At 40.5% G+C, this 24275-nt stretch overlaps 1 protein-coding gene across 1 annotated transcript; it reads left to right on the forward strand.

Moving 5' to 3' along the window:
• Positions 1–17573: 17573 nt before the first annotated feature.
• LOC131153793 (uncharacterized) lies at positions 17574–18068 on the forward strand. Its single transcript, XM_058106252.1, has one exon. It carries the CDS (start codon positions 17574–17576, stop codon positions 18066–18068), a length of 495 nt encoding a protein of 164 aa, XP_057962235.1.
• Positions 18069–24275: the final 6207 nt, after the last annotated feature.

Consider the following 24275-nt stretch of genomic DNA (forward strand, 5'->3'; position numbering starts at 1 on the left):
AACACACAAATATAGGTGGTTCAGCAAAGCCTATATCCATGAGAGCAATCAACAAAGGTTTTACTATGAATGACAGGTAATGGTTTTGGTGAAAAATATTAATAATAATTATTTGTTGTGATAAGAGTATGGAATTGCACAGTGAAATATATATATATATATATATATATATATATATATAAATGCAACAAACAAAGAAGCACCAAAATATAATTCACGCACTTAGTATATCTGAAAACAACAAGAATCAAACCACAAATATACAAGGTCGCAAAACCTACATCCATGGGAGCAATCAGCGAAGCTTTTACTATGAAAAATCAAAGTACACAATACAATGCTTATTATTATCTTTTCTCTATCACAATATGCCTAGAAAGACATCTTTAACAAACCCTCGAGGGCTTCCCTCCAATTACCCAACCGGTCCAACCTTCACATTCAAAATTTGAATTCTTTCTCACACCACCGAGAGCAGTCGTTGACGAAAAGGGTCAATTCATTGACGATTAATATTCAATCGTCGACGAATGATGCCTGTAGACAGTCCAATTTTAACCAGGCCTTTCCAAGGAGACCTCATGGCAAACCTTCCCACACATCCTTGTAGGTCCCACACTGTTGGTGGACCCCACACATCCCTGTAGGTCCCACGTTGTTTATGGACTCCACACATCCTTGTAGGTCCCACACTGCTTGTGGACCCCACACATCTTTGTAGGTCCCATATAGCTTGTGGACCCCACATATCTCCACTAGGCCTTACATGGTTTGTGGGCCCCATATTTCCTGGTACGCTAGCTCGGATTCCTACATCCGATGCAAGTTACCCCTCCTGGTATGCTAACTCAGATTCATACATCCGGTGCACGTTACCCCCTTTGGTACGCTAGCTCGAATTGCAACATCCGATGCACGTTACCTCCTTTGGCATGCTTCTGCCTACTGGCTCGTGTTCCTATAACCCTTAAATGGTTCGTGGACCCCACATTTCTTGTGGGCCCCACATGGCTTGTGGGCCCCACATCTTCTGGTACGCTAGCTCGGATTCCTATTTCCGATGCACGTTACCCTCTTTGGTACGCTAGATCGAATTCCTACATCCGATGCACGATACCTCCTCTGGTACGCTAGTTCGAATTCCTACATCTGATGCACCTTACCCCTTCTGGTACGCTAGCTCGGATTCCTACATCCAATGCACATTACCCCCTCTGGTACACTAACTCAAATTCCTACTTCCGATGCACGTTACCCCCTCTGGTACGCTAACTCGGATTCCTACATCCGATGCACGTTACCCCCTCTAGTACGCTAGCTCGGATTCCTACATCCGATGCATGTTACCCCCTCTGGTACGCTAGCTCGAATCCCTACGTCCGATGCACGTTACCTCTTTTGGCATTCTTGCACCTACTAGCTTGGGTTCCTATAACCCTCAAATGGCTTGTGGACCCCACATGGCTTGTGGGCCCCACATATCTTCATTGGGCCCCATATATTTTGTGGGCCCCACCTCTCTTGGTACCCTAGCTCGGATTCCTACATCCGATGCACGTTACCTCCTTTGGTACGCTAGCTTGGATCCACATATCCGGTGCCTTGCTAGCTCGGGTTCCTATAACCCTCAAACCGCTTGTGGACCCCACATGGCTCGTGGGCCCCACACATCTCCGATGGGCTCCGCACAGCTTCTAGGACCCTCATATTATTATTATTATTATTATTATTATTATTATTATTATTATTATTATTATTATTTATTTTAATTTGTCAAATGCAAGCATACTTTGTCCCCCCCCCCCATCATCATTCACCACATGTCATGTTTTCTCCCTTTATCATTCTTCCCATGTTATATTCCCTTTATCATTCTTCATCCCATACTTTGTCCCCCGATCATCACTCACCACATGTCATGTTTCCTCCCTTTATCATTCTTTCCATACTATATTCCCCTCATCATTCTTCATCCCACACTTTGTTCCCCCCATCATTACTCACCACATGTCATGTTATCTCCTTTTATCATTCTTCCCATGCTAATTTCCCTTCATCATTCTTCCCCCCATACTTGGTTCCCCCCATCATCACTCTCTTATGTCTTCTTTCCTATGCTTGCCCCAAGCTAAGCCTATAAATAGCCCTCTCATTCCAAGCACAAAGGGAGGAGAGTTCTTGGTGGTGGTAAGGAGAAGATTTCAAATATTGAAGTTTTCTATTATAAGTTTGTGAAGCTAGTTTTTCTGAGTGAAGATCAAGAGGTTGACTGATCCCATTTCCTACCGGTGCTGAGTCACCCCATTTGAAGAAGGCACTCCGTAGTGCCTCGAGTCAGAGCTCAAGAACAACTCTTGGGAAGACGCTGTAGAGCGGCCCTAGTGGACTCACCAACAAGAAAAGAAGACCGGAGCAGAGGAAAACGAAAGAAGATCAAGCGGTCAACTAATCCCGTTTCCTACCGGTGCCGGGTCACCCCATCTAAAGAAGGTACTCCGTAGTGCCACGAGTCGGAGCTCAAGAACAACCCTCGGGAAGGAGAAAAAGGGAGCTCAAGAACAACCCTCAAGAACAACCCTACAGATTCACAGACAGGAGAGGAAAATCGGAGGAGAAAAAGACAATAGGTAAAACCAATGAACTTTCTCTTCCTATGTTACATCTCCGCCCCCCTTCCCAAACCAGCCTCTGCTGGTTTATTTGATTTTATTTAATTTTATTTATTTTAAATGGCTTCGTTTTAACCCATAAAAAAAAAAAAGAAAAAAAAAGGAAAATTTCATAAAAGACACAAAAATTCAAAAAAATTTTCAAAGAAAATTCAAAAATTTTTAAGGCTTTGAAACTTATTTACATTTGAAAATTTTTGAAGAAAATTCAAGAAATTTCCAAAATGTTTGACAAAGGTTAGATCTGTTTCCTTACAATCAAAATTTTCAAAAATACATTCTAAAGTCATATCTTTAAAACTATGACTTTCATGATTGTTGTCTAAAATTCTGTTGTATTCGGAAGAACATTGGAAAACCTCGAGTTGGTCTCGACCAAGACCTTAAACTGATTTTTCCCTAAACCGGTCAACGTTTGACCGGTTCACCATTCCCGAACTGGTTCACCCCGGTTGTCTTCATTTTTCTTGTATATTATTATTATATCCATAAAATTCACAAAAATCACAAAATTTTCAAAAATTCCAAAAATATTTTCACATTTTGATTTCAACTGATTTCATTTGTGTTATTTTGAAAGTTCGGGAAAAATCACAAAAATCATTTTCACACTTAGGAAAAATCACAAAAATATCTTTTTAGGCACAAGAAAAAATCATTCCAATCCCGAACAAATTTCAAAAACCTCCCGAAATAGTATTTTTGATACTTTAAAAAAAAAACCTATAGATTTCAAAATCCCTAGGAGCGTATTTTGTATCCTATTTTCAATTTTCCTTCCCGATGATTGCGACCAAGAACATTGACTCTTTGGGGTATTGGATTGCCCCGATTCTGAGGGAATACCTATATAGTATTTTCATTCTTTTGACTTTTGAAAGGAAGTAATCTTTAAAGACTTATTACATTTATTTCAAGATAACTCTTTATTAATCTGGTACCATTCGTAAGAATGGGCGTGTAGGGGGTGCTAATACCTTCCCCTTACGTAACCATACTCCCAAGCCCCGACTCTGGTGACACAGACCGATTCTACCCCTAACAGGGTAGCAATCAAGTGTTCTAACCACACTTCAAAAGGTTAGTGGCGACTCCACCACACATCGTTTTCCATGAAAATTCACATTTTCAAAATACACATTCATTTTTCCCAGTTCGCAAGCCGAACCCATTTTTAACCAGAGATTGGTTCTCTGGGCTGGGTCCGGGACGTCATGACAATGCCTTTTCGTCGATGACTACTGAACTTTTGAATATTATCTGCTCTCGGTATCGCATATGTCTGAACTTCTCCTGCTCTCAGTATCTCCATTCATAGATGAATGACGCCGACTCGTCGAAGAATGCTCTGCTGCACAACACAAAGACTTCACTCATATGTTTTTATTCATTTGTTTATGAACTCCACCAAGTGTAAGTGTCACATACAAACATAACAATCTTCACCTTGGTGATTATACGCCCCTTATGAGAACGTGAAAAACATATATGATTGCTCCACCTTGAAGTTAGAATGTTCGGTTGGATTTGTTGCTCTTCTAGCACTTGGAGAACATGTTGTTTGCCAAACATTATGTCATAACCCGATGTACCATAAGTATTTAAAGATCCATTTGATGACGTCCTAATGATGTCTACTTGGATTAGAAAGAAACTTACTTACCACACTCACAACATGTGCTAAGTCTGATCTTGTACACACCATGGCATACATTAAACTCCCCACAGCACTAACATGGGGGACCTTTGACATGTCTCGGATGTCATCATCCGTACTTGGGCAATTTATAGTAGACATTTTAAAATGACTCGCTAGAGGTGTACATACCGAATTTTCATCAGTCATGCTAAACCTCTCCAACACCTTCTCTATATAACTGCACTTAGATAACCATAACCTCCTTACAGTTTTTTCTTGGAAAATATCCATTCCAAGTATCTTCTTGGTTGAACCAAGATCATTCATGTTAAACTCTTTGTTGGCCTAACTAGGCTTTTCAATTAGTTTTGGTGATAACAAACAAAGGACATTTTAACTTGGAATGCTTAAGTTTTGGTGTTTCAGGAAACAAGGATCATTGTGGACCATCAAGATAGATAAACTAATAAGTGATCCCAAAAGAAGCTTAACACAACACAATATTGATCAAAGCATGGGAAGCCAAAACTAGCTCAAGCAAACATCCAAGGGATTTCAAAGCAAAAAGAAAGTGGATGATCTCAAGCTTAGCATATAAGGTTTTAGGAAAACCAATGTAAGTATTTCAAAGTCTAAATATCTATTGAAATATCTTTTGAAGCTTCTTTAGGTAGGTTATTTGAATTTAGAGACCTATTTTAAAAACCTCAAAAAAAGTTTTATAAAAGGATAAAGAAAGAAAACAAATCATATTTTGCATAGGGATTAAAAAATTCAGAAAACCAGAACACCAAAAGAGTGAATTTTCTCTAAGTCCGAAGTGGCAACTTCAGATGACTGAACTCCATGTTCGGTTGACTAAAGAATTACTTCAGACATCTGAAGAATAAGCTCAATCATTTGAAGAATTGTTTGAGAAAAATTGTAACTGGCAGAAGCACTTTAGTCGTCTGAACTTAACTCTTCGGTCGTCTGACCTTGACTTTGGTCATCTGATCCTATATCCATTTCATTTTGTTTAAAGGATCAGGAACTTCAGATGACTGAACTCGAGTGTTCAGTCATTTGAACACTGTTAACAGGAAAAAATTTTCAAAATTTTATTTTTTAAATATTAGTTGCTTGGGCTCCAATCTTTCTAAAAACTTGGGAAATACAACAAGGAAACTTGTTTGAATGCCAAAAAATACATGGTTTTCCAATTCAAAAACCTACCAAGTATTGAAAATCTACCATAAGCTCTCTTGCTCTCAAAGTCTTAACTTGCTCATCTTTTGCAAACTGAAAGTGCTAGTGTTAGAGATCATTGATCAACAAGCCCTAAGTTCTACTTGTTGATTTCTCATATGGAGAAAAGGGAGTTTGGTGAAATCTATTCTTAAGCTTCAAAAGTGTATTTCATTCTTGATATTTACTTTTTGAAGTATATAGATTTGAATTGTGCTAACTTGCTCTTTGTGTGAGCACTCTTTGTACACAATCCTCTTATTATTTCTCTTGTAGTTTTTGGATGATTCTAGGTTGTTGGATTGTTGACTAAGCGAGAGTACATCGTTTGGAGAAGGCAGGATCTAGCCTTAACAAAGGAGTGTTGTAATCGGTGTTGTTCCACCTGGTAAAGGAACTGCGATAGTGGAACCCTTTGGTAATTTGCCAAGGGCGAGGATGTAGAATGTGTTGAAGTTGAACCTCATAAAATCTTTGTGTCTCTCTTTCTTCCTTATTCATTGTTTTTCTACACAATATATCTTTGTGTATACTAAAGTGCAGGTTCTAGGGATTGAAATTAAAATCAAAGGAAGACTCTTGATATTTAGAAAGTACGTTTTGATTAACCATTTGCGGAAACCCAAAAGGGAGTATGTTGGTTAATTTGCTGAAATCTTAATCAAGAGAAGCACAAACAAAGATTTCATCCAAAGCAAGTTACAAACATCTACATGGCAGCTGACAAAAGGCTTAACAAAACTTGCATGTTTGTTTGAATACTTTGGTTAAATTGGTTTGTGTGTATAAATTTTAGTATCTTGTGGTGTGGTTTTGGTTGTGGTTGTAGTTGATTGATTTATTTTTCTCGTTGTTGTATTAAAACAAGTAAATATTAAAATAAACCAATTCACCCCCCGCCCCTCTCTCTCTCTCTTGGGAAAGCTATCCTAATTTCAATTGGTATCAGAGCCTAGTTATAGAAATTCCTAACAAGATACTATAAAATGATCAAATGGCAAATATAGGAGTAGCACCTTTTGGTGAAGGCCAATCCTCAACCCGTCCACCAATCTTTTGAGGACACAACTATACCTTTTGGAAAAGGAGAATGCAGATATATCTCCAACACATGGATTGGAAAGCATAGGAAGTAGTCATGGATGGAAACCTCATACCCACTAAGATAGTTGATGGAAAATAGATTCCAAAAGAGAAAAAGGATATGACCGATTCCAATTATAAAATGCTTCAAATTAATTCAAGCGCTATAAATGCTTTATACTGTGCTTTAGATGCTAACGAATTTAACAGGGTCATGACCTGCAAAACGACTAAGGAGATTTGGGACAAACTAGAAGTAACATACGAAGGAACAATTGATGTTAGAGATAATAGGATAGACATGTTAACAAGCAAATACGAAGCATTTAAGATGAATTCAGATGAAACAATATCAAGTATGTACACCAGATTTACCCACATAATAAATTCCTTAAGTGCCTTAGGAAAAACTTATACTACCTATGAAATGATTAGAAAATTTCTAAGAAGCATTCCCTCCATATGAGAACCAAAGGATACAGCTATCACAGAAGGTAGAAACTATAAGTCCACCTCTTTAGATGAACTCATAGGTTCATTTGTTACCTATGAAATGGCTTTAAAAGAAAGAAATCCTGAAACAAAGCATAAAAGATCCATTGCACTAAAAGTATCTAGCCACAGCTCAAATGAAGAGGAAAGTGAAACAAGTGACTTAGATTAAGATAAATTAGAATTCATTACTAAGAGACTAGGTAAGTTCTATAGAAGGAATAAAAGATTTCCTAGAAAATTCAATAAAATGAAACCTGAAAAAGGAGATGTAGACACCCTAATTTTGACCAGGCCTTTCCGAGGAGACCTCATATCAAACCCTCCCACATGTCTCCATGGACACCACATAGCTTGTGGGGCCCATATATCTCCATTGGGCCCCACATGGTTTGTGGGCCCCACATCACCTGGTACGCTAGCTCGGATTCCTACATCCGGTGCACGTTACCCCCTCTAGTACGCTAACTCGGATTCCTACATCTGGTGCACGTTACCTTCTTTGGCATGCTTGTGCCTGCTGGCTCGGGTTCCTATAACCCTCAAATGGCTCGTGGACCCCACATGGCTTGTGAGCCCCACATATCTCCATTGGACCCCACATGGTTTGTGCGCCCCCTATCCCCTGGTACGCTAGTTCTGATTCCTACATCCGGTACATGTTACCCCTTTTGGTACGCTACCTTGGATCCCTATATCCAATGCATGCTAGCTCGGGTTCCTATAACCCTCAAACGGCTCGTGGACCCCACATGGTGCGTTGGGCCCACATATTTCTGTTGGGCTCCGCACAACTTCTAGGACCCTCATATTATTATTATTATTATTATTATTATTATTATTATTATTATTATTATTATTATTATTATTATTATTATTTATCTAATTTGTCAAATGCAAGCGTGCTTTGTTTTCCCCATCATCACTCACCACATGCTTTGTTTCCTCTCCTTATCATTCATCCCATGTTATATCCCCTTCATCATTCTTCACCCCATGCTTTGTTCCCCCATCATCACTCACCACATGTCTTGTTTCCTTCCTTTATCATTCATCTCATGCTATATTCCCTTCATCATTCTTCACCCCATGCTTTGTTCCCCCATCATCACTCACCACATGTCTTGTTTCATCTCTTTGTCATTCATCCCATGCTATATTCCCTTCATCATTCTTTACCCCAAGCTTTGTTCGCCCCATCATCATTCACCACACGCTTTATTTCCTCTCTTTATCATTCATCACATGTTATATTCCCTTCACCATTCTTCACCCCATACTTTGTTCCCTCCATCACCACTCACCACATGCTTTGTTCCTCTCTTTATCATTCATCCCATGCTATATTCTCTTCATCATTCTTCACCCCATGCTTTGTTCCCCCCATAATTACTCCCCTATGTCTTCTTTCCCATGCTTACCCCAAGCTAAGTTTATAAATAGTCTTCTCATTCTAAGCACAACAGAAGGGGTTTTTTTTTTTTTTTGTTAGTGGTAAGGAGAAAATTTTGAATATTGAAGTCTTCTATTGTAAGTTTGTGAAGGAGTTTTTGGTGGTGGTAAGGAGAAGATTTCGAATATTGAAATCTTCTATTATAAGTTTGTGAAGCTCGTTTTTTTGATTGGTAAGGAGAAGATTTTGAATATTGAAGTCTTCTACTAAGTGAGGTTACGTTTCATTCTCTTTGAAGATCAAGTAGTCGATTGATCTCGTTTCCCACCCGTGCCAGGTCACCCCATCTAAAGAAGGCACTTCGTAGTGCCTCGATTCAAAGCTCAAGAACAACCCTTGGGAAGATGCTGTAGACTGGCCCGAGTAGACTCACCGACAAGAAAAGAAGACCGGGGGAGAGGAAGACGATAGGTAAAACTAATGGATTTTCCCTTCCTCGGTTACATTCTAAAGTATAATAAATGGGGTATGAAGTTGTGAATCGAAGACTCAAACCCAAAGCTAGGTTCAATCTCCAACCTAAACCTCGTTTAGCTCTCTACGAATTGTTTGAACCCTTGAATCAGTATGGAACCGATTTATTGTTTTATTTAGTATTTTTTTTCTTTCCTTTAAATGTATAATTATTCAAAAAACAAAAAACCCCATAAAAAATCATAAAATGCTAAAAAAAATCACAAAAGTTTTTAGGAAGAATTTCAAAAATATTTTCAAACTTTGACTTCCATGAGTTTTGTTTTAATTTTATTTGTGCTTTTTTGGAGTTCGGGAAAAATATTGAAAAATCATAAAAGTCACAAAAATGTTTTCACACTTAGAAAAAATCACAAAAACATTTTCAAGGTCCAAGAAATCATTTTTACCCGAAATGAGCACAAAACCTCCCAAGGTTACAAAAATGTCAATTTTCCTAACTAAAAAAAATCCTATAAATTTCAAAATACCTGGGAGTTATTTTTTGTAAAAACCATTTTTCTCAATTTTCTTATCCCAATGATTGCAAAGAAGGGCATTGAGCTTTTCAAAACACGATATGCCCCGATTTTGAGGGAATACCTATATATTATTTTTCTTCGGGTATTTATTTTATAATTTTAAAAAGGGAGTAATTTTTAAAGGCTTATTAATTTAATTTTGGGATAATTTTCGAATAATTTGGTACCGTTCATAAGAACGAGTGTGTAGGGGTTGCAAATACCTTCCCCTCGCGTAACCGTACTCCCGAGCCCATCTCTGGTAACGCAGACCAATTCTACCCTTAATTGGGTAGTAATCAAGTGTTCTAACCACACTAAAAGGTTAGTGGCAACTCCATTACATCATTTTCCACGAAAATTTAAAATTCACTTTTCATTCGCTTCGTTTCGCTTGGGAACGTCACAACAACTTGGCAACTCTGCTGGGGACTATTGAGAGTCGAGCCAGTGATTAATCGTCGATTATCCCGATTTCAAATATAATGAACCTTTTGAATACCCCCTTTTCTTTTTGTGCAAATTGATAAAACTGAAGGTGCATAGGTGAGTAAATGTGCATATTAATAACCATAAGTTTTTTACCTACCCTTTATGTTCAAATAAGAGGTAATTGATACTTGTGAATATTTGCCATGTTGAGCATATGATTGGTTGGTAAGCATGTGATTAGTTGTTTAGATTTCTAACATGTGATGTGTTGCATGTATTGGATTGTGAATAACGAATGGATGAATGTGGGGCAGAGGGTGTAGGATAAAATGGACGAACTCACACACCTTCACAGCTTTGTACTCGAGTTTTCCCTTTTAAGATTAGATAGGGGTGTAATAGCGTTTGTCGCTTCGTAGCTTAAGCTTGATGGGACCTGTGAACCACTCTGCTTAGTACGAGCTTTGTCCGAACCTCTATGAGGGAGGATGAAGTTTCAATTTGGGAACCTTTTGTCTATAGGGATAAAGCTTAACCACACATGCTTATCCAAAATCCCCTACCTAGGACAAAGTCTCGAAGAGCCTTGAATATATCCACCCAGGGTTTGGGATAGGAGCCCCATCCTTCTCCAAGAGATCTTATGGCTATACATATTGCATGGTAGTATTACTAACATATTGCATACATATAGGCATCCCAACTGCTTTACCAAGGTTCCGAGAAAAATCAAGGCCATTCATGGAGGGTGCAATAACTTACCAGGAAACCGAGTCTATGGTACGATTATATTCTGAAGATCAACAAAGACAGTGGGGAGATAACCTGAACAAAGAATCAGTGGTGAAGCTACCAGGTAAAGTCTACATATATACTCATTCAAACCCACTGGATGAACTAAAGACCATTTGGAAAGGGTGGACACTGCAGTGCTGCTTGGAGTTCTCGCAGTTATACGGCCACATTGGTTTTCTGTTGCATATATCGGTGAACCTTCAGATGGTGAAGGCATTAGTCGATTTCTAGAATCCCCCGTACACATGCTTCATAGTCGATGGGATAGACATGGTTCCTACAATCGAAGAGTACACGTCACTCCTACATTTGATGAAACAACGGTCACCTTATCATATTTATATGCCCGATTCTCGAGCTTCCCTCGTAAGAGAATTGCATAATGTTGCTAGAATCAAGATTCAGCGAGGCAAAAGGGAAGATGAGAAAATCACTTGGAAGTTCCTGAAGCATTGTTGGAAGAAGAAGAAGAAGGTAAGGAGACTCAGATGCATCTGCTAGCCTTGGCCATACATGGTATGATTATATTTCCCAAGGAACTAGGGACCATTGATCGATCCACAATTTATTTTGTGGCGCAAGCAAAGAATGGGGTTAATTCGGTTCTCGGCATTTTGGCAGAAACTTTTCGATCTCTCAACAAATGCATAAATAAGGGCCAGGAACGATTGAAGTGTTGTGTACCATTACTTTATGTTTGGTTTGCCAGTCACCTACCAAGTAAGCAAGGGGGGTACCGTAACACGTTTTCAGCTCTCTGAATCCCTTTAGTCGAGTTCGAAGAGGCTTAGCAGAGTGTTCAATGGAGCAAGGCCGACTGGAATGAAACATTGCACAAATTGGGTAAGTAGGGATTAGTTTGGCGAGCACCATAGATGAACCATTCCAACATGATATACTGGTGTGGAAACCTCCCATGGGTCACATTACTAGGTCCATGGGGAGAAGTGGCATATGCTCCTATGATGGTCAGGAGGCAAATGGGGGCATCTCAATTTGTTTCAGCAACCCACGAGTTGGCAAAATTAGACTTTGCTTATACAACAACGGGTGCCCAGAATCAGATCAGGAAGTTCACAGTGGCTTGGACACACTTGCACTTAGTAGACCTAGGTGAGGAAGCAATTGCAATTCAGGAGAGCCACGAGATATGGCGGGTCAATCAGGTAAACACCTAGTTTGAAGGAACTTTTGAAGCCCTTTCTACTCATGGCCAGTCGTCAAAGGATCCACAGTTACAGATGGAGCCATGCTTAAAGAAGAAAACGGTATCAAAAAGTCAACGAACGGAGCGAGGAGAGGAAGAGATGGTGGCCTTTTACCGTAAGAAAGTCAAACGACAGAAAACTCAGCTCGTGCTATCGAAAAAAGAAGTAGTGGCCTTGAGAAAAAAGAGATGGACGCTTTGAGCTGCGCTCGATCAAAAATCCAAGACATTGAAAGGCGTAATAGCTGAAATTGAAAAGAGAACCCTTCACATTCAAGAATTAAACGACCAATGGGATAAGCAGAGGAGAACCTTTAGCTAGGAACTTGATAAGGTTGTACCATTCATAGAACAAGCTAGGTACTGGAAGGACAAATACCAAGCGCTAAAGCGAAGGGTGGATAGATCAGCACCCAAAGGGTTAGAGCCAGCCCAAGAAGGATTGCACTGTGTCAACAAGAGCAAATGGGACAATCACAATCCTCCATCCATGTAGTACATTTGAAAGATCCATATAATTCATGAAAAGTTGTAATAAAATGATGATGATTTTTTTGGAACCTTGGTTGAAGCACATAGGATGCATAATTATATTTGCTCATTCATGCACTAAATATATATTTGCATAAACATTCATGACATATTATACATTTTTCCTAAAAGACGTGGGTTTCATGTTCAAGGGGAAAAGAGGCGTAATTGAGAATTGGCAAAACTGAGGCACCTACACACTCTTACAACACTCACAGAAAAGCAAAAGCTATGGCAGAATAGTTGGAAAGTCACGTCATGGGCATCAAGCAGGGACAGGAAGAACTGAGCAACCAAATGAAAAGAATACTGGACTTACTACTGAGCAAGGGAAAGACAGTTCAAGATAGGACCATGAAGTAGACACAAATCCTATTAACCCTCCAGGCTTCACACCAATCCATGGGCAGTCATCTGGACCACCACCGATTATCTTAGAGGGACCGCCATCGAGTGCAGCAACCTTGATCACGGCAGCACCAATTCCGAGTATTGGGATGCCCCCAGCAATGATGGCAGTCATAGGAACAGGAAAGAACACAACTGAATACCGCAATGAAGAGCTTGAAAAGTGATTAAGAGCCATCGAAAGGACCCACGCATCCAATTCTGTCAATCCTGATGACCTATTCTTCATACCCAAGGTGGTGCTCCCACCAAAATTTAAGGTGCCCAAATTCAAGAAGTTTGACAGGACTAAAAGCCCTCAAACCCACCTATGGTTGTACTGCCAAGCAATGGCTACATACTCTGATGACGTAAAGTTGGTGATACACTGTTTCCGGAGCAATTTGACGGGGACAGCGGCTAGGTGGTATATCCACCAAGACAAAACATGGGTCCGAACGTGGGGAGACCTAGCTACCACCATTGTAGCCCAGTATTGACATGTGATGGAAATGGCCCCGGACCGGATGGCCCTGTTTGAAATGGAGAAGAAGCATGCTGAGACGTTCCGAGAATGCACATACAGATGGCGAGACCTAGCAGTCCAAGTCGACCCCCTGGTGGGTGACCGAGAGGCAATTTCCCTTTTTGTTAACACCTTGAAGGAACCTTACCGAGGACATTTGAGGGGGGCAATTCCACATGACTTTGTGGACATAGTGATCGCAGGGGGGAGGATTGAGGCCGACATTAAAGCATGTCGTGTCAAAGAAAGTGGCATGGAAAGTGGTCCAAGTAGGAAGTGGACCAGCAAAAAGAAGGATGAAGAGACTCAGATGGTTCAGGGACCATCTAAAAGAAAAAATACAAAAGGCCATAGTCCATGGTCCAAACCAAACTTTGCAGTCGAACTCGCAATGAATCAAGCAGCATATGTAGGTACTAGGCCCCAGTTTGTGGCCCCCACGCTTGTGCCAACCCAACCGAACATACTAGCACACCCAAACTAGCAGATTTATTCCCTCAGCTGCTATAACAAAGGATGATATCTACCATTCCTGGGATTCCTCTCACCGATCCTCCCCGGTATAATACCGAAGCCCGATACGCGTACCATGCCAATTCTCCAGGGCACGCTATTGACCAGTGTTGGGCCTTCAAACACAAGGTGCAAGATCTGAGGGACACTGGTTGGTTGTCATTCGACGGGAAGCCAATTGGTATTCAAGAAAATCCCTTGCCTGACCACAAAAGGGTCAATGTCGGGATGATCAAAGAAGAAGCCGAGGAAAAATAAGAAAGAAAATGGGAACAGATGACACTAGACTGGGTGTATAATGAACTAACAATGGCAGTCCTAGCAGGACTAAAGGCTGTTTGCCTGAAGGCGCCCCATGCGCATGCCAAAATACTGTGAACAGATTAGTACAACAATGTGGGACTTTTCAGGTTTTTTTGAGTAGTTTGATTGACAGCAAACGAGTGGAAGTCAGCTGCATTCAGAAAACGAATGAAGTTTCAATTATAAGGGAATCCGACCATCCCCAATTCACCAACAGACCATTTATCCCCATCATGGGAAAAACTCCGCAAGTCCTAGAGGCCCCGGTTTGAGTACTGATCTCGGCCTTGCCCTTTTGCATACCATAGTAACCAAGCAGTACCGTAGAGGTACAATTGTGAAGTACGCACCGAAGGAGAAACTAGTAGTGCTGCTGAAGCAAGGGGGATAACCAGAAGTGGAAGGTTTTATACACCGGAGGTCTTGGAGAAAGTGCAGTCTGGCCAAGAAAAGAATAGGAACTTGAAGAAGCTGGTTCAGCCTCAAGAAGACGAGGAATTCTTGAAAATAGTTAAACACAGTGAATATAGCATCATTGACCAGCAAAAGAAGATGCCAGCCCATATCTCTATCTTGTCACTGTTGTTGAGCTCGGAAGCCCACCGGGAAGCTCTATTAAAGGCCCTTAATCAGGCCTATATTCCTCAAGACATCAGCATCGATAATTTTATTCACATGATTGGTGGTCTTACGACTACCAACTACATTACGTTCGCTAATGAGGAGATCCTCATGGAAGGACAGGGGCATAATCAGGCGTTGCATGTTTCTGCTAAATGTCGAGATCATATGATTGCACGAGTGTTGATTGATAATGGGTCATCCTTGAATGTCATGCCCATGATGACCCTACAGAAGCTGCTTGTTGATCCGTCCTACGTAAGGCAAAACAATCTGACTGTGCGGGCTTTCGACGGCACCTGTAGGGAATCGGTGGGATCTATTGAAATTCCCGTGCAAATTGGACTGGTTACCGTAGAAATTACGTTCCAAGTCATGGCCATAACCCCATCTTATAGCTGCTTATTGAGGAGGTTGTGGATACATAACACCGGGGCAGTTCCATCCTCTTTGCACCAACGGGTCAAGTTTGTAGTGGATGGGAAATTGGTTTGCGTATATGGAGAAACGAACTTGATGGTAACCAAACCTACCTCCACCCCTTATGTAGAAGCCGCTGAAGAAGCTCTGGAGGATTCATTTTTAGCCTTTGAAATAATCAATGCAACAACTATGGTCGAAGGGTTTCCAGTCCCACAACCACGAGTTTCCTCAACAGCTCGCATAATTGCTACAGAACTAATCAAAGATGGGTATCATCTGGGTCAAGGACTGGGAAAATGTTTACAGGGGATTTCAAGGCCACTGGTGATTCTAGAAATAAAAAACAGATACAATTTGGGATATAGGCCTACGCTTGTAGACAAGAAAAGGAAGAAAGTAGAAAAAGAAGCTCAAAGAAGGGAAAGACTCACTAGTGAGACCAGCGCTCGGTAGGGGTCAGGCATCCCTCATATCAATTAGACATTCATAAAAAGCAGTCAGGATGATCTTGACTCTAAAATGAGATAGCTAAGCATATCTGTTTTGGATTCCGAGGCTTCATCAGCCACCTCAGACAAATGGGTCCACCATCTTCAATCAGGAGAGGAACTACACAATTGGAGTTCTTTTGATTGTCCTATTTTCTTCATGTAATGATTTCTTTTATTTCTAATTTTTATTTTAAAAATTTTGTTTTTTTTAAGTCCAAGGCACTATAGTCATGCGTAGTTTCTTTTCAGTTAATGAAAAAAAAATTATTATGCACTTCTTGGCATTTGTCTGCATCCCTGATTCAGCTGTTAAAATTTGTTTGCTATGACTTCATGCAGGAATAGGAGAGATAATGACACCAGTACCCTTGATAAAGAAATTGATGTTACTTTGAAAATATAATTCATGAAACCGAAATTGAAGAAGGTGAGGTGAATTTATCCCCTGAAATGGAGAGAATGTTGAAGTCAGATGAAACGCCAACACTGACCAGCCCACCACTATAATCAACCTGGGAACCAAAGAGGAGCCTAAATAGGTAAAGATTGGAGCACTACTAAGGGGTGAGGAAAGGGGCAAAATAATTAAACTGTTAAACGAATACCAGGATGTGTTTGCTTGGTCATATCAGGACATGACCGGTCTAGACACGGATTTGGTAACCCATAAGATTTCCCTCTACCCAGGTTTGAAGCCGGTCAAGCAAAAGTTAAGGAGAATGTGGCCAGAGATGTTGCTTAAGATAAAAGAAGAGGTGCAAAAAAAATTTGAGGCTGGGTTTCTAGAGGTTACCCAATATCCTGAATGGATGGCCAATGTCATTCCAATAATGAAAAAGAATGGCAAAGTGCGAGTTTGCGTGGACTACCATGACCTAAATAAAGCTAGCCCCAAAGACAATTTCCCACTCCCGAACATTGATGTGTTGGTGGACAACACCACGGGGCATGCTTTACTTTCCTTCATGGATGGTTTTTCAGGTTATAATCAAATCAATATGGCCCCAGAGGATAAGAAAAAAACCACTTTTATCATATTATGGGGGACTTTTTGTTATAAGTTCATGCCCTTTGGTCTAAAGAATGCTGGGGCTACCTACCAAAGAGCTATAGTGACTCTATTCCATAACTTAATACAAAAAGAAATTGAGGTGTATGTGGATGATATGATCATCAAGTCACGGAATGACAATGACCACATAATGAATTTGGAGAGGTTATTCAAAAGGCTTCAAAAATTCCAATTAAAATTGAACCTAGAAAAGTGCACCTTTGGCGCTACTCCAGGAAATTTTTGGGGGTTTATTGTAAGTGAGAAAGGAATTGAAGTCGACCTTGATAAAATAAGAGTCATTTAGGAAATGCCTAGTCCCAAGACTGAAAAGGAGGTGCAGAGTTTCTTGGGTAGGCTCAATTATATAGCTTGATTCATATCCCAACTAACTACTACCTGTGAACCCATCTTTAAGTTGTTAAGGAAAAATAACTCGGAGAGGTGGAATAAGGAATGCCAAGAAGCTTTTGAGAAAATAAAGGAATACCTCATGAACCCCCCGGTGCTAGTACCCCCGGTGCCTGAAAGGCCACTGATTCTGTACTTGGTAGTATCGAAAAATTCCATGGGTTATGTATTAGGCCAACATGATGAGTCGGGAAGAAAAGAAAGGCCATTTATTACCTTAGCAAAAAGTTCACAAAATATGAATCTAAGTACTTGGACTTGGAGAAAACATGTTGTGCTTTGGTTTGGGTAGTTAGTAGGCTGAGACAATACATATCGTATTACTCGACCTAGATGATTTCCAAAATGGACCCAATCAAGTTCGTCTTCAAAAAGCCCGTAGTAACAGGACGGGTTGCGCGGTGGCAAATGTTGTTGACTGAATATGATATCACCTATATGACTCGAAAAGCTATTAAAGGAAGCATCATTGTTAAGTATCTGGCAGATAAATCTATGGACGATTACCAGCCTATGGAGTTTGACTTCCCAAATAAGGATATTGATTCGATAAGCCAAGAAGAAGAAGATTACGAAGGATGGACGATGTTATTTGATGGGGTGGTCAATATGTGGGGACATGGAATAGCACCCATACTCATATCACCAGAAAGAAGACATTATCCGATTGTAGCCAAGCTGACTTTTCCTTGCACCAATAACATAGCGAAATACGAAGCATGTATATTGGGTTTACAAGCTGCCATAGACCGAGATATCAAAGAATTAGTCGTGAAGGGAGACTCAGCCTTGGTCGTTCATCAAGTGACAGGAGAATGGGAAACCTGGATTCCAAATTAGTGTCGTATCAAGAGTACATTCAAGAGATGATCAAAAGATTTGATAGCATCAGTTTCTCACACCTACCAAAGGAAAACAATTTAATTCTTGATGCCCTGGCAACCCTAGCATCTTTGATCAAAGTAGAACCTGGAGTGGAGATTGATCCGATTCAAATCAAAATACAGTCAGAGCCCGCTCACTGTGCAATGGTAGAAGAAGCTGACGGAAAGCCCTAGTTCCATGACATTCAAACATACATCCAGCAAAATGAGTACCCTGAAGGAGCAACCAACAATGACCGAAAGACGATCAGGAGGTTGGCCATGGGATTCTTTTTGGACGGTGAGGTGTTGTACAAAAGGAACCACGATATGACCCTTCTACGTTGTGTAGAAGCACGAGAAGCATGACATATCATGCATGAGGTCCACAAGGGAGTTTGTGTTACTCATGCTGATGGTCACTCATTGGCGCGAAAAATCCTCAGGAGTGGATATTACTGGATAACAATGGAAAGGGATTGCATTGAATATACCCAGAAGTTCCATAAATGCCAAACTTACGGAGACCGGATTTAAGTTTCACCAGCCCCGCTTCACGCCTTATCCGCACCTTGGCCCTTCTCAGCTTAGGGCATGGACGTGATTGGGTCAATTACTCCGAAAACCAGCAACGGGCATCGTTTCATCTTTGTGGCTACTGATTATTTCACAAAATGGGTAGAGGCAGCGTCATACTCCAGTGTCACACAAAACGTGGTCAGTTGCTTCATAAAGAGGGAGTTAATTTGCCGATATGGAGTTCCGAAAGGATAATCTCGGATAATGCCAAGAACCTAAAAAACGAAGTAATAACAAAGTTGTGTAATCAGTTCAAAGTTAGGCACCATAATTCGGCTCCTTACAGACCACAGATGAACGAGGCAGTGGAAGCAGCCAACAAGAACATTAAGAGTATTTTGGAAAAGATGGCGAAAACCTACAAAGATTGACAAGCTCCCTTTTGCCCTAATGGCATACAGAACCACAATTCGAACCTCTACAGGTGCCACTCCTTTCTCACTAGTGTATGGGATGGAGGTTGTGGTCCCGATAGAGGTTGAAATCCCATCCCTACGGGTTCTGAAGGAAGCAAAGTTGACCGAAGCAGAATAGATACAATATCTGTATGATCAGTTGAACTTGATTAAGGAAAAAAGGATGTCCGCAATAGCTCAAGGGTAGTTGTACCAGAAAAGGATGATGAGGGCATTCAACAAGAAGATGCAATCTCGATAATTCCAGGAAGGGGATTTAGTATTGAGAAAGATTTTTCCAATCCATACGAATCCCCGCAATAAATGGATGCGTAACTACAAAGGGCCTTACGTGATAAAAAAGGCATTCTCAGGAGGTGCCTTGTTGCTGGCAGACATGGATGGAGCCGACCTCCTGCACTCTATTAATTCCGATGCTGTAAAGAAATATTATGCTTAGAGGCCTTGTACACTCTTGAAAGAAAGCAATAAATTGATCATGTTGTTATTCCATGTGCCCTCTATTTGTTCATGTTTTGATTAGATGACAAATGGCCATTTTTTTCCGACCAGTTCCCCCCTTAAAAAACCCAAAAATTCGTTTATCACTTGGAAAACCCTTTTGAACTTAAAAGTTAAGCCATTTTCTTCAAAAGTCATTTCCCAAATTTAAACTAGGTTGGGATTTTCAAAGGTCGGGCAAATCATGCGAGGCAATAACGCAGTGCCAAAATGATGGTAGACCATTTTTCCGCTACCCAAAAGTTAGAGAAAGAAAATACCCCTTATTGAGCCTGAAAATGTTTAATCTTTTTTTTAAATCAACCAAAGGATCACACCCCACACTGGGGTAGTTTTGGAAAGACTGGTCCCAAACGAAACCTAAATGAATAAATGGATGCACGATTCCCCGCAAAAATAAAAAAAAAACAAAAACTAAAAAAACAAAAAAACAAAAAAAGAAAGAAAAAAGAAAGGAAAATGCGGCAAAAGAATAAAGGGGAAAATCAAAGCAAAGGAGAGACAAGGGATGTGTGTCATTTGTGATCTTTGGCCAATTCACCCTTTGGTAAAATTCATAAGTTCGAGCCTCATGTACCCTTTCTTCTTTAACCAATACCCACAACCTACATTACAACCCAAATGAAAAGACTTGACCAGATTGGCATATGTTGTTGTCTCAAATGATTTGTCAGACTCAATATTGAGTTTGAACTACGTAATGACCTGATCCTGTAAAGGTACGTAGGTAGCTTGTTCAAATTAACAAGCTCGGTTAATGCTTAACAAAAACCCCAAACTGGGGGAAAACACGTTCATCTGGGGGTGGGACTTTGAGCTTTAGTTTTCCCATTCTTCTGAAAGCCCTCATCCTTAAAGCCAATGTTTCGTCCCAAGTCTTAAAAACCATCTAAAGATCGAAACATAAACAATGCCCAATCGGGTCGTGGACAAACAAATGAACGAAGAGTATCATTCGGTCTTACAGCATTAAAAGGAGGAGTGAGTTCTTTTCGGTGAAAAAGGGCATTTCTAGAAAAGGGAAAAGTTGTTTCGGCTTTATAAATTGACGTCATCACCTTGACAAGGGGCACTAGTGTCGAGTTTACCCTCTTCCCAAAATAATTTTTGAACATAGAAAAACAATTATTTATACACCGAGTTAGCAGATTAATGTCATAAATGTATAATAAAAAATCCTTTTGTTTTTCAAAACCCTAAAAAATGGACAATTAAAAGAAAAACTAAGAATTCTCGATACTGGGGCCGATTTTGGGTGCTTGTCAAATTTGAAAAGGGGGCAGGGCCAGCAATGATGGTAATTGGGGGCAGATTTTAGGTTGAGTTTTGTCTAAACGCCTTCATATCAAAACACAAGAGGAAGACATAGCCAAAATCAGTGGCTGGTAAACACTGGGGCAGATTTTGAGCACTATTGGAATTTGAAACATGGCCAGAATCATCAGCAACTTGGAATTTGAAAACATGTACGAGAGCAGGCACAAACTAGTGTAATTCGGGCAAATGATGAGATGAATTTTTAATTAACCAATTTAAGGACCCTCATATTGGATTAGAATTTGAAAATAGCTAAAGATAAGGATAGGTTTGTCAATTACAGGCACGTTGGAGGAAGGAAAGTTCATGCATCAGCATGAATTCCATGCATTGCATAAGAAAGAAAATACAAAGGACATCTCATACAACGTGCATACATCTTTGCATTCATGCATCATTATGCACACGTACACATAGTAACATATCACTGCAATCTAGCATCTCAGGTAGCAACATGCATACATATAGCAATATAGCACCATTCATTCATACTTTCCTAATTGAATAAACTTTTGAATAATCCTTTTGCATCCTTGATTGATTCATTCTTGTCTTAACATATTTAAAAACTAGGACAACTGACCCTATGCACAGATTTACATACTTTGAAATTTTGGTAGTTGTCCCCAGGAATTGATTGAGGCATTAGTTGTTGAGTCTCAAAGCAGGTAATAAAAAGATAGCCAAAGAACATCAAGATTTCGTTCCCCATCGATCATCCCCCAGTAGAGTAACTCTAAGCTCTACATTTGAGGACATTTTCCAGAAGAATCTCGAGGTCTCGCACTTGATTGATCACCCTCGGTAGGGTAACCATTTTCCAAAATACTAATCTTCCAAAAGATCTTAGGACCTAATATCAAATTGATCATTCCCAACAGAGCAATTTTTCAAGACTTAGAACCATGCATATGAGCTTATTCTTCAAAAAAAAAAAAATTATTTCTAGATTTCTTTTCCGATTGATCATCCCTAGCGGGACAACTATGTTTCAAACCTAAAGATTTATTTTCCAAAAACTCTCATAGTAATGATTTTTCCAACACAAGATTTCCTAGCTAAAAATTTTGGCTCGGGTCATCGAAGCCTCCTTGGCTCGGATTATCACATCCGTAGCAAGCCATTCGAGGAAAACCAAGGTTTGGGTTATCGTACCCCTACAGCTTAGATTCCTACATTCGCAACAAACCGACACAAAGGTTTGGGTCATCGTACCCCCACGGCTCGAATTCCTACATCCATAGCAAACCGACACAAAGGTTTGGGTCATCTTACCCCCACGGCTCAGACTCCTACATCCACAGCAAACCGACACAAAGGTTCGGGTCATCATACTCCCACGGCTCGAATTCCCATGTTCGCAACGATCCGACACAAAGGTTTGGGTCATCGTACCCCTACGGCTTGGATTCCTACATCCGCAGCAAATCGACACAGAGGTTTGCGTCATCGTACCCCTATGGCTCAGATTCCTACATCTGCATCAAACCAACATAAAGGTTTGGGTCATCATACCCCTACGACTTGGATTCCTACATCCGTAGCAAACTGACATAGAGGTTTAGGTCATCGTACCCCCATAGCTCGGATTCCTACATCTGCAGCAAACCAACACAAAGGTTTGGGTCATCGTACCCCTACAGCTCGAATTCCTACATCCACAGCAAACTGACACAATGGTTTGGGTCGTCGTACCCCCACAACTCAAATTCCTACATCGGCAGCAAACCGACACAAAGGTTTGGGTCATCGTACCCATGTGGCCTAGATTCCTTCATTTATAGCCAACCATCATAGAGGTTTGGGTCATTGTACCCCCATGGCCCAAATTTTTATATCCACAGCAAGCTATTCAGAAGATATTATAACCCAGTTCGGTGTATCAGCAATACTCTTGTCCTCAGTAAAAAAAAAAAAAAAAACCACCCAAATTTTATTAATTACCCTCACTTATGGCGGAGAGATACCGTGGTTACAGTTACAGTTCTGGGAGATTACAATAACGAAACCAAAACTCTCCCAAAACCAAATCAAAACTCTTCCAAAATAAAGGGGGGGGGGTGTACATTTACACGCCACGTATGGCAACATAAACACATAACATCACGACTCTTCATGCCTCTCCACTTCCCTTTTTAGGTTGAGAAACGAGAAGTCTGACCTTTTCCATACACTATGGTTTTGAGCCATTTATGCTCTCGCTGGATGTCCTCCCGGCTTTTCTCCAACTTGGCTATTTTAGACCCAAGGTCGTTGGAGTAAACGGCCACCATTCTTCTCAAATCTTCGACCTCCCGTTTCAGCATCTTATTTTCTTGCCTTAAGTCCCTCATCTCCTGTTGTTCCTCTTGGTATTTCTACCATAAGAGGTAGACTTCATTTCCGATGAGGGTTGGGGTTTCGTTCTGTTTCTGCAAATGACAAGCTAAATGAGATGTCGAGGTCATTGCTTGGGCACTATGATAGAGTGTCTGGGTAGCTACATCGGCATCAGACATCGTGGCCAGTACTGTCTCATTCCTCATCATTTCATTTTGAAACTGAGGAGAGAGCTAGAAGGAGCCAAGGAAACTAGGATGAGTTGGAACCTCTGGTGCCACATTCAAATTAGGAACCTGTTTGGAAGATGAAGCCCCTGCCATAAGAAATGATTGAGAGTTTTTTTTTTTAAATGGTTAAGGCGCGGTTGTCGTAACAGAGGGTGGCCAAAGATGGGTTGCAGTTACACGGGGAGTTTGCCTATAGTGTTTAGGTGTGAGAGGAAGTGTGTTAAATATAACAATATTGAGACTGCCTAGCTATATATGTTTTAAAGTGTGTGAATGACAGGAGGAAGAGAGAGCTAATGTGCAACGAGAAGTCCCCTAGCTGTTAGTGGAGGATTATGTTCACAAGGCAGCGAAAAAAATTCTGAGAAAAATTTTGAAAGACGTGAAGCCGTCATAATATCTAGACCTGAGGAAAAAAAAGAAAAAAAACAGGGCACATTTATTCCCGGGGCCTACTTTAAAAGAACCCAAAGCCAATTGTTTTGAACAAAGCCCAATAACTATTTTTAAAAAAAAACCAGGCCTGTTAATTTTTAAAACCAAAACCCCAAATCTATTTTAAAAGAAACCAGCCCGTTTTAAAAGTGAACCAGGCCCTATTTTTTCTGAAGTGGGCTGGCCCGTTTTAAAACTCAATCCGAGCCCAACCATTTAAATAAACTCGTGCCTTATTTTTTAAAAAGGAAAGTGGGCCGGCCTATTTTAAAAATGACCTAGGCCCTATTTTTTCTAAAGTGGGCCGGCCCATTTTAAAACTCAATCCGAGCCCAACCATTTAAATAAACCCGGGCCTTATTTTTTTAAAGGGAAAGTGGGCCGGCC

Source organism: Malania oleifera, chromosome 4, assembly GCF_029873635.1.
Source record: "Malania oleifera isolate guangnan ecotype guangnan chromosome 4, ASM2987363v1, whole genome shotgun sequence".
Lineage (NCBI taxonomy): Eukaryota > Viridiplantae > Streptophyta > Magnoliopsida > Santalales > Ximeniaceae > Malania > Malania oleifera.

Coding starts and splice junctions, on each gene's coding strand:
- LOC131153793 (XM_058106252.1), top strand. CDS start 17,574: ATGGACCCAATCAAGTTCGTCTTCAAAAAGCCCGTAGTAACAGGACGG.